Here is a 12347-nt window from a genome sequence, read left to right as displayed (position 1 = left end):
AGAGACATCTAAAGATCAAATCAACATACAAAATATCCAAGAGTCCAAGACATCCAAATTCCAAAATCCAAAATCAAATAATCCAAAATAACATAAACATGACATCTACAATAAATTCTAAATTAACATCTGAAACCACATCCAACGTCCAAGTTCCAAGTTCCAAGTTCCAACAACATTCCTCATTGTATCTGTAAGGAAAAATAGAATATAAACATGACATTTTTAACGTCCAATATCATATTATCCTCATTGAATCATTGAAATTTAAAGTTTATGCATTTGAGTTAAAATATTACCGCAAAGAACAAAAGAAACACTTGGTGAGATGGTTGAACTTGTAGACATAGTATTTGCTTTTCTTCTTTTATATTCTACAACAAAGAACAAAAGAAGCACGTTAATTGTAAATGAATAGAAGAAGACAACAATTAATATAAAGTTGTTTGTACCATACTTAGAGCCTCCGTATTTAGATTTCGTATAAATACTCGGGGGACTCAAATGTAATTATGTAATAAATGAAAGGGCAAATATGTAATAAGTGAGGAGCCCTTATTCTATAAAATGACTCCTCACTCTCCTCATTAGGGGAGGCCAAGTTTTAGGCCATGGGAAAAGAGCACACAGAAAATAGGCTAGAGAGCACACTGCCTCTAGCCTTCTTGTATATTCACCATTAAGAGTGAAACAATATCAACATCAGTGTGGACGTAGCCCAAATATTGGGGTGAACCACAATACATCTTGTGTTCTTTACTTTCTTGCAGTCCGATTTACGTTGTTCCAAGACCCCTCCGGTTTTGTACATCAACAAAAGTTATAAACCAAACTATAAAAAACAAAATAATTACCTTCTTCACACTCTTGATAAAATTCAAGCTCCGCTAGACTTGCTTCATACTCAATGTTGCTAATTTGTTCACTTCTTAACCAGTTTTGGAGGCATATCAATGACTCCACTGTTTGAGGATGGAGAGATGATCTAAAGGGATCAATTACTCTCTTTCCTACACTAAATGCACTCTCACTAGCAACTGTTGACACTTGAATTGGCAATACATCTTTCGCTATCAAAGTAAGTGTGGGATAAATGCTCCTTCTTTCCACCTTCCACCATTTCAAAACGTCAAACGGCTGACCATGTGGTACTTTCTCTAGAGTATCAATGAGATACCTATCCACCTCATGTGCAAGCGCAATATCCTCGATGTCGTCTAGTTCCTTCTCCCAATCATCCATCATTTGACTAAATATCTGGATTTTCTGTTGGTACACTAGAAGATGATTGTTTTACCCTTGAACAAGTAGTGTCAACAACTAAATCTTCTTTACTTTTTTGTTGTGTTTGTGAACTGAAAGCTTGTTGAGCATATTCATCACACATCGCCTTCAACAATGTCTTCACTTCATTACTTTATTGTTGAATCTCTTCTTCAGGAAGCTATAATTACTTTCTACACAAGTGCATGTAGTGCCTCAATTTGAACCCTGGGTTTATGACAAGGGCAATACAAATATTTGATTAAGGGACTCAATTGAACCAAAATATTTTCGGTATTTGCCTCTTATGCTCATTGTCATATCACGTAGCACCAACTCTACAGTTCCTCCAGTTTCCATATATTCAGGCAAAAAAAGCTTTTCAATCTCATTCTACATAACAATGACATCATGAACAGCTATATTAGATGTGAGATACTTAATTGCACTGACTTTCAAAGTTACAAGATAGAAGACATTGAAAAATTCCACAAACACTTCTACACCATCCCAATCTTCCTCTTTATGTGGTCCAACCTTCCCTTTACTCGCCACTTCTTCTCCTTCATCATTAATCACCCTTTCCTTGAAATAGGTGGAGTATATATTGGCTTCATCATCTTCGAACATCCTTTCAAATGCTTTTTTAAACTTCAAGCAAAGATTCTAGCATCATGTATGTACTATTCCACCTAGCAGGCACATCCAAAACAACTAAACCCTTACTATCCAACTTCTCATTCTCCACACATTTCTTGAAATAACTAAACCTTCGGGTACTTGATTTGACAAACCGCACAACATTTCTAAGAGCATCCACACTTGTATCTAATCTTTTCAACCCATCTTTCACTACCAAGTTGATAATATGAGCTAAGCACCTCACATGCATAAACTTTCCATTCATAATAATTTTACTATTAGGCAATTTTTGCATTTTGCGAACAACATACTCAATTGCCACCTTATTAGCCGATGAATTATCAACTGAGATACACATCACCTTTTCAATCTCTCACTCAACCAAACATTGCTCAATCAGCTTCCCTATTTCTTTGCCTTCATGACTTGAAATTATACAAAAGTTTAGAATCCTTTTGTGCATATTCCATTCATCATCCACAAAATGAGTGGTTAACACCATGTAGTTCAAATTTTGCACACTTGTCCATGTATCAGTAGTCAAGCTCACTCTATGCTTGTGTATCTCCTTTTTTAAGTGATATTTCATGGTATCAGACATATTGAATAACTCCCTCACCATAGTTCTCTGAGATGGAACATGCAATCTAGGCTGGACTTTGCACATCATCCGCCCAAACCTCTCCCTCTCCACAACACTAAAAGGTACCTCATCAATCACAATATACTGAACAATACCATCCACACTTTCTTCTTGGCTCCACCCTCTAGCAACAAGCATGTTTTTAACGACCCCAGAAGGTCCAAAACTGCCTAGAACCGCCTAGAACCTTTTGCAACTCATCGATTGGTTTATACACCTTGGAATGTTTGTTGATATGTTTAATGTAAGTACTAGTTTCACCCCCACTAGTATCACATGCAAAAAGGGCATTACAATGGTTACACTTAGCCTTCAATGCTTGTACCTCCACCATCTCTTTCTTTCCATCATTTTCTACTTCTTGTAGTTCCGAGACGGTACACTTAGTGACATGATCCCAAACCCAAGATCTCTAATAAGAAGATTTCTCTAGTGAAGCTAATATAGTTGGTTGTTTTGTCTTTGGAATAGTTAGTGTTTTTCTTTTTCTGAAGGATGAGGGTTTTGGGGGAGGCATTGATGATTTTGATTGTGTGGGTTGTGTTGGTTGTGGAGGACATGGTGACGTGACCGTAGATGATGCTACATTAGTACTGAGGGTACTTTGACTTTGAGACATAATGTAGAAATCTGTAAAAATTAAATAATAGAAGTATATTCATTAATCATATAAAGAGAGAAAAATGCACGCCAATTTCATGAAATTACCACAAAATATTAAGCATCTCAAGAATCCATGAACTTATTCTTTCAAATTCAGGAAAGTGTTGTATACATATAGAAGGATAGGAGAAATATCTAATGCCTTAATGCCTCCTTGTCTCCAAGATTACACCAACACCACCATAACGATACATACATATATAGTTCTATTTATAATTCAGTGCCACACTTTACTTGCAGATATTTCAAAAAATAGATGACATATATATCACGTTATTTAACACCCCATATTTCTAAAAATAGGTTGTACCTGTACATCTTAATGGAATAGGATAAGGGCCATAACTAATAACAACAAATCATTAGTAACAGACAAGTTTTGGCTGTTATTACTCGCCACTACACTTTTCTAGTGCCATCCCTATTTTTCAGAGGCAATCTATAGAAAAATATCAAGAAAGCATTAAGTACTTACATTTGTTGGGTTCCAAAGAAGAAGAATGCATAAATTGGTTTTCCAAACAGCACATAGTCAAATAAGCATAATTTACATATATACAACCTAGTAGAATAAGCATACACGAAACCCTAATAAAAACTAGAAGAGGAAAAAACCCCAAATATAAAGTAACATTTTCTCTCTGAAGTGAGAGTTCTTCTCTCTGGTGTGAGAGTCTTTCTCACTGTGTCTGTGTGACCTTCAGTTTCAAGCAGTTCATGTGGCACCGACCCTAGCTTCGACTGGGGTTGGTTGTTGTGTCCTCTTCTCCCTTTTCTCATTCTCTTCTCCCTACATCCACAATTGATCCTCCCTAATTTTCAATTCAACTTATCTTATTCCTCAACCTCCGTGGGTAATCCTCTTTCTGGTTCGTCCTTGCTTTGTTTTCAGCCATGTTCTTTTATGGAATTCATGTGTAGAGTTTCGGCGCTGTCTTCGGCTCGGGTGTCTCCAACACCACCACGTTCTCCTTGGTGTTTGCCGATTTCAGCAATGTTGCTCAGGAATTTTTCTGAGCTTCAACTTGGTGATTGGCCTATTTCGCTTTGATGTCGATTACCCCTTGATTATGGTTGTGCGCAAGATGCGTCAGTGAAGGAGATGATCGGCGGTGGTCGGCGAATTGGTTGGCTAGAAGCTCCTTGGATCAATGGTGGAGAATGTTGTAGATGTTTCTCGGCTGCTTTTTTTTTTTTTGTTCTTAGGCTTTTGGGCTCTGTTTCTGTTTCTGTTTAGGCCCTTTTTGGTTGTTTCTAGGTGTTGTTGGGCCTTTGTATGTTTGTAAGTTTGTGCTTAGTTGCAATAAAATATTCCCCTTTGACCAAAAAAAAAAAAAAAAAAAACCCAAATCTGAAAACGCAGTTCTTGATCCAATTAAATTCAAAATTGCCTACTCAGATTGAAATCCCAATCCCAATCCTAACCAACTAACCTAGCTTTTCGTTTCTAGGGTTTCATCATTAATAACCAAACACTCCAAATCCCAGCATAAATCCCAAATCTCAAATCCCAAATCCCAAATCCCACTCCCATCCAAACAGATCCACAAATCCTTCACCCAAATGTTCATGCATTCATCAAATTATTCCCACTTAAAGATTTATTCTCTAATCAAATCCCATTATTCATGCTACTGATCCTCCACATCAACAAAAATAAAATTCGAAAAAATTAAATTAAATTTTAAAATATATTGGGCAGAATTATGGTAGCATTGTCGTCGAGGCTGGTAGCAATTCAATTTTCGGAGAAGTAGACTTACAGTAGCCGACCAAGTAAAAGAATCTAGGTTGGTAGCAGTGTCCTCAACGTCAGTGATGGGGTGATGACGGTCGCAATGGCGGTGATGTTGTCGAAGATGAGAGAATCGAGGTTCTAGGACCTGGGTTCTCTGGGTCCTCAGATGTCGTCGGAGATGGGGTGATGGTGGTGATGGGTTGGGTTTTCTGGGATGTCGTCGAAGTCGAGGGAGTTGAAGGAGTGACAAATGGTGGAGAGGTGGGAGTGAGAGTGCGAGACTGATTCCCGCCCTGCCCCGTTTATTTTTTAAAACATTTGGAACTGGCCCTACCCGCCCCGAATCTAGATTACCCGCCCCAACCTGCGGTTCCTCTACCGGTTTGCCCACCCCTACCATTGATCAGAAACCGGTTTGGGCCTTTCTGTTCAGTTACCAAACCAGCCCAGCCCAGCCCTCAAATAGTTCATTACTTTACACGTCATCTTTTATATCCACCTACCATTTGGATCCTCCTCCGATAGAGTTTAACCTCCAAAACAGCCATGGAATTCCACTGAAATCAAACCACAAGCTCCTCCTCCCCCTTCAACTTTCTTCAACTTGAACCAGAAAAACAATGTCACTGTGCTTCTCCTCCCTTGTATTCAATCTCCATCCCGCAAAGAACCAAAGCTTCATATCCCGTTTCTCTTCTCAGTTCACCCACCAAACCAGCAAGGTAAGCTCTGTTCTTTCTGCTTTTTCACCATCCTGTCCATTAAACTTATCTGAAGTTTTGAATTTTAGAACAGATATATTGAAACCCATATCAGCTACATCGAACCCAGTTGCTGAAATCACCAATCCACCATCGTTCCGCGGCAAAAACCCAAAAGACATCAACATTTTGGTGGTGGGTGCAACTGGGTACATTGGGAAATTTGTAGTTAAGGAGTTGGTTAACAGAGAGTTCAATGTTATAGCCATTGCTAGGGAGAATAGTGGAATTCGGGGTAAAGTTAGCAAGGATGAGACTCTGAAAGAGTTGAAAGGTGCAAATGTGTGCTTTTCGGATGTGACCGATTTGGGTGTTTTCGAGAAATGTTTGGAAGATTTGGGGATTTCGATTGATGTTGTTGTTTCATGCCTTGCTAGCCGTTCTGGGGGTGTGAAGGACTCTTGGAAGATTGATTACGAGGCTACGAAAAACAGTCTTGTTGCCAGTAGGAAGCGTGGGGCTTCACATTTTGTGTTGCTTTCTGCAATTTGTGTGCAGAAGCCCCTCCTTGAGTTCCAGCGTGCAAAGCTGAAATTCGAGTCAGAGTTAATCAAAGAAGCAGAGGAGGATAATGGGTTTAGTTATAGCATTGTAAGGCCGACGGCCTTTTTTAAGAGCTTGGGTGGTCAGGTTGAGTTGGTGAAAGATGGCAAGCCTTATGTGATGTTTGGAGATGGGAAGTTGTGTGCTTGCAAGCCAATCAGCGAGGCAGATTTGGCTTCATTTATTGCGGATTGTGTGTTGAGTGAGAACAAGATTAACCAGATTTTGCCTATCGGAGGACCAGGTAAGGCGTTGACGCCCTTGGAGCAAGGGGAGTTGCTGTTTAGGCTTGTGGGAAGGGATCCCAAGTTCTTGAAGGTGCCCATTGAAATTATGGACTTTGCTATTGGGGTTCTCGATTTCCTTGTAAAGGTATTTCCTTCAATGGAAGATACTGCTGAGTTCGGGAAGATTGGAAGGTATTATGCAGCTGAGAGTATGTTGGTTTTGGATCCTGAGACCGGAGAATACAATGCTGAGAAAACGCCGAGTTATGGCAAAGACACATTGGAAGAATTCTTTGAGACTGTGCTGAGGGAGGGGATGGCCGGTCAGGAATTAGGCGAACAAACGATTTTCTAAGAATTTGTGGCGTGATTAGAAAATTTGTACATTCAGTTTCTCAGTTGGTTGAACAAGTTTTGTGCAATAGTCTGCTTTCGGGTATGCAGTTTCTCATCTGTACACCAAACTGTGTTTCATATCGGTGACAAGCTATTCATTTTTCTAGCATTGTTGTGAGATTCTTAACTGATACTTCAGTTGCATCAATATATCATCAGATTGGTTGCTTAAGTTGGTTGTGTGGGTTCCTTCCCAATATAGCGTATCCAACGCAGTTCAAATCTCCACGATCGCTACATACATTTGCATTCGCTTTCTTCGCATATTGAAGATGGAAACCATGTCACAATTCCTTTGTGATTTTGGTTATGTTAATACATCATTAAAAACCCAGGAAACAGGTCTGCATTTGCAACAGCAACTAATTCTCATTCATTTGCACTGAGAAGAGAACACGTGAATGTAACGATACAACACGAATCAATACCTTAGACTGCAATTAGGCAACCAAACCCAATATCAGCTGCATAATAAGGCATTCATATAGTTTGTCAATCATGTGGGTCCGATGTTTGTATTGCAACGGTTGATACAAATTAGGGAACAAAACACGACTTACCACATCAAGAAATGCAAAATGGAGCAACAACTTTGGTGGGAAAATTGGCTTCCAGATGACTGAAATGGATGCTAGTGTTGTAAGAAGAGCTTAGAGGCCTGCAACTGATAGAGCCACCACAAATTATCTAAAACAAGAAACATTAAACCTTGGTAATGCTTTGTGAATAGGGATGAGCAATGGTTATGACGGGCGAGTAACCGCAGTTATTTACCCATAACCGTTTATACTCATACCCCCATAACTGTTTACTAGTTGGGTAATTGCCTAAACGGTTATACCCATAACCGTTTATAAACGGTTAACCATATCCATAACCGTATACTCATTTAATCATAACCGTTTAATATCCGTTTACCCATTTATCATTTTTAACCCGTTTATCTTTCTTCTTTTTTTACCATTACCCATTTTTCACCCGTCTATATGTTTTTTAACAACTTGAAAATTAAAAAAAAAATTGTCATAATTTTCTTTTTTTTGACAATTAAACACCATTATAGGTACTTCATCGTATATTTCCATATTTTAATTTTTTTAAGTCCTTATACCATTCCAATAATTGAAATAATAGTTTACAGACGATATTTTTAACTGTTATCAATGAAGGTAAATATAATATTTGCTAAGTATTATTGGGTTACAAAAATTGTTTAGAAGACATTTCTGTCAAAGCATTTCTGTCAATTTCACGGTTACCCGCAAGAAATTTAAATTAATTTAGCCAATTCCTTAATGATGAGAATCATCATTCCTGTAGCAGTGTTATTAAGAGAATGACCGATGAATTCCTTGCTAATTTATTGGGTGCTAAGTATTATTGGATCGAGAACATGATTTGTGTTAGTTATATATATATATATATATATATATATATATATATATATATATAAAATAAATAGATAAATGGTTACCCGTTTATAACCGTGGTTAATACCTATAACCGCTCCTTTACATTTCGTGGGTAAACGGTTATACCCATAACCGTTTATTTATCTAAACGGTTACCCATAACCGTAACCGTTTAATTTAAATGGAAGAGTAACCGCGATTACACATAACCAATGGGTATTTACCCATCCATATTTGTGAATAACTAGAATACGATAAATTTATTTGGACAGACTTCCTGCAACTGTCACTCACTGCCACACTTTCTAGTACACGTGAACTGGATAATGGTAGTTTTTCTTTTTTTTCTTGTTTTTTTTCTGGTAAACGATGATAGTTTATGTTTGCCACATGATTGATTGTGGTTGTACGCAAATAATGCAATGTTCTCTCCTTGTGGAGACCACAACTAAGTGATAAATTAGATGCCCCAATTTTGTTATGAAGAAATTGTTGCATGTTTGATCCATGCTACCCGTAAGATTATTAGAAAATTGTATTGTGGGGTGAGTGACATGCATGGGGTTGCAAATTCAACTTGATGCCATTCAATTATTATGCTTCTAGAAAGGCTCACTGGTAACGTTCCAAACCAATCATGCGATTTTATTTATAAAAAAAAAATTAGAATACGTAGCAACGTGTGATAAGTTTGAGACATTATCAACTATGTGTCTCTGTTTGTTCAAGTCCATTTCACAAGTTTAAGTACACCTTGCTCTAAGTCTAAGAAGATATATTATATATTAAAAAAAATAAAAGAAAAGGAAAAGAGTACTAAATTTAGATTAAATCAAATTAGAACGCCAGGATGAGATCAGTTGTACAGTGATCGAAGATAAAGTCAGATTCTACTTTCTAAAAAATTGTTTCTTTTGCAAAATAAAAGAAGATTAGATGGAATCCATGTTAAGGGAAGGAAAAGTAAAGATTAATTAAAAACTAAAAGATCTACCATGAAATCCTTCCGATACATGTTCTTAGCTAGGGAGAAAAGCGCACACACAAATACAGCGTATCCAATGCAGTTCAATCCTCCACGATCGCTACATACTTTTGCATTCGCTTTCTTTGCATATCGAAGAAGACGGAAAACATGTCGTAATTCCTTTGTGATTTTGTTATGTTAATACATTAGTAACTGGTCTGCATTTGCAACAGCAAATAATTCTCATTCTTTTGCACATATAGAACACGTGAATGCAACGATACAACATGAATCAATACCTTAGACTGCAAGTAGATAACATTTACAATTTAAAAGAAGCTGTAAAATAAGAAATCCAAATTCTAAACTTCCACCATAGGTCTTAGAAACAATACAAGACAAATCAGAGACAAGATATACCATACAGGTAGGCAACATTTACAAAATAAAAGAACCTCTAGACATACACAAATGCAAACACTAAGGTTCGATAAGGCATGCGCGCACACTAGTTGAAGGCATACTGTGGGTAGGATTCTAATACATTTAGTTATCTTCTTCAATCTTGGCGAATTTTTTTGTGAAGGGTGAAAGTTGAGAGCCAGACCAGAAGAACCAGCAAGACCGAGGCAAACAGCGAGGTAGCGAGGGAGCCTGCTATGTGCTTACAGTACTTGTCAAAAGCTGAGCACACCTTCTGCCACATCACATGTTCATTACCCTTGTATCCGATATAAGCAACACCCCCGGCTGTGCCGGTGGCTGAGGCAACCAAACCAAGTATCAGCTGCATAATATGGCATTCACACATATAGTTTGTCAATCCTGTATGTCCGATGTTTGTATTGCACCTGTTGGTACAAATTAGAGAGCAAAACACAACTTACCACATCAAGAAATGCAAAATGGAGCAACATCTTTGGTGGGCAAATTGGCTTCCAGATGACTGAAATGGATGCTAGTGTTGTAAGAAGAGCATAGAGGCCTGCAACCGATAAAGCTGCCACAAAGTATCTAAAACAAGAAACATTAAACCTAGGTAAACGTTTTGGGATTAGATATTCACATGTAATCTTTTGTGAATAATTAGAATACAATAAAATAATTTGGACACACTTTGTAATACATGTAGACTCTACCTGTGTTAGAATAATGATAGTTTATGTCTGCCACATGATTGATTGTGGTTGTATGCAAATAATGCAATGTTTTCTCCTAGTGGAAACCACTACTGATTGAGAAATTAGATGACCCAATTTTGTTATGAAGAAATTGTTGCGTTTTTGGTCCATGCTATCCCTAGATTATTATGAAATTGTATTTTGGGGTGAGTGACATGGACGGGGTTGCAACTTCAACTTGATGCCATTTAATTATTTTGCCTCTAGGACAAAGCTCAGTGAGCGTCTAAAACCAATCATGCGACATTATTTAAAAAAATTAAAATATTTAGTTATGCGTGATAAGTTTGGAATAGGAGTCATCTGTTCCATATTCACAAGTGTAAATCTCTTGCTCTAAGTCTAAGAAGATATATTGTATATTAAAAAAAATAAAGGATCTACCATGATTAAAGATAAAGTCAGATTCTACGTTCTTAAAAACAAAAAATTCTTTTGCACACAAAAAGAAGATTGGATGGAATCCATGACCATGTTAAAGGAAGGAAAAGTAAGATTAATTAGATTGATTAAACACTAAAGGATCTACCATGAAATACTTCCTATATATACAAACAAATACATGTTCCTAGCTACTAGCTACGGAGAAAAACACATACACACACAAATACAAATTCAATCATGAGTATTTTACTGTTCTACTGACATAACTTAATCCAGCTCATCCGCTAATTAAACTGATTAAATTAATCATGGAGATAAAAGTCGATTCGTAGTAAACCCGGATTTGTCAATATACAGATCGGGTAAAACTATTCAGAGTTGTAGAAAAAAGTCGGACAATAGTAGGTATCATATTCGATCAGAAGAATATAACAAGAAAGAAAATTTTAGTTATTCCTTGACTATCAAGAAATTTCGTTTATTCGATTCTCCTGGAGAGAATATTTGTTCAACTTTTAATAGAATTAATTAGAGGGCACCAAGAGTGTTTTCTGTGCCAAAGAAGAGTAATCAAACACCTTGAAACCTTTACCTGCAACTGTATATATATATAAAAGTTATTTTACTGAATTATATGTATTATATGTGCATGTTCGGGTGCTTGAAGTTACTCACATGAAAGCAGGAGAGTGATTAAACTTGGCCTTAACTGGGAAACGACCTCGGAATACTGTTTGCTTGCTAGTGACCATGACCAACACACTTGTCAGTGATGCTGCGAACACTAAGAACCTGAGAGCCACATCAGCTAGAAAGAGGTAGTCGGGTTTAGGGGGAGGAGGCGTGGCTTCGGACTCCTCCTTTGATGGCGGTGGGACTACCTTGGTGGCGGTTTCTGGGTCAGCTGGCTTATCCGTGGTTCCCATGGAAGCTGCGGGTATCTAGTGCTCAAATAAGTTGCTGAAGCAGAAGTCCAAGTGTAGTACTTGTAGTAGTAAATGGTGGTGGTGGATACATGGAAGATATTGGACTATGAACATGTATTTTTATATGATGTTTGGGGCACACTAAAATGGTTCAAATCCAAATTTGGTTGGAGTTTCCTGTACGCCAAGTGAATTGATATGAAAAAGGGTTTAGTTGGTTGGGTGTGAACCATTTGATCATTATCTGATAGACCATAGACTTCCTTGCTTTATTTTCTCTCCTAAATGTCACTAAATAAATGATTAGGTTAGAATAGTACAGAGCAAATGATAGCTTTCTTATAAAAATTATAATTAAAAGAAAATTATACCATTTAGTCTCTATCTCAGAGGGAAAAGATCAGAAATGGACTGGGGTAATAGGAAACTAAATTGAACTTGTTGTATTAACCAAAAAATATAAATAAATTGCATTTGTTGTATGGTTATATTTTGTAAGATGAATTGTCGATTTAGTCCTTGAATTATTCATGAATTATTTTTTTAGAAAAACAAGTCCCTCAACTCATTACAAAGAGCCAATTTCATTCTTGCCGTTAGA

General features: G+C 37.3%; 2 protein-coding genes across 2 annotated transcripts; one reads left to right on the top strand and one right to left on the bottom strand.

Moving 5' to 3' along the window:
• Window positions 1-5481: 5481 nt before the first annotated feature.
• LOC126596013 (divinyl chlorophyllide a 8-vinyl-reductase, chloroplastic-like) lies at window positions 5482-7048 on the top strand (the record flags this gene model as incomplete). Its single annotated transcript, XM_050262435.1, has 2 exons — window positions 5482-5671; window positions 5745-7048. Coding segments are annotated over 2 exons (1281 nt in total), but the record flags the coding sequence as incomplete, so codon positions are not given.
• Window positions 7049-9478: 2430 nt separating this feature from the next.
• LOC126594778 (CASP-like protein 1D1) lies at window positions 9479-11909 on the bottom strand. The gene is made up of 3 exons (XM_050261034.1): window positions 11496-11909; window positions 10143-10269; window positions 9479-10042 (listed from the first exon to the last, which is right to left on the bottom strand). Exons 1-3 carry the CDS (start codon window positions 11744-11746, stop codon window positions 9815-9817), a joined length of 606 nt encoding a protein of 201 aa, XP_050116991.1. The 5' UTR covers window positions 11747-11909; the 3' UTR covers window positions 9479-9814.
• Window positions 11910-12347: the final 438 nt, after the last annotated feature.

Source organism: Malus sylvestris, chromosome 13 (assembly GCF_916048215.2).
Source record: "Malus sylvestris chromosome 13, drMalSylv7.2, whole genome shotgun sequence".
Classification (NCBI taxonomy): Eukaryota; Viridiplantae; Streptophyta; class Magnoliopsida; order Rosales; family Rosaceae; genus Malus; species Malus sylvestris.
The sequence above is the reverse complement of the archived record's forward strand: the minus strand, read 5'-3'. Positions and strand labels throughout refer to the sequence as shown.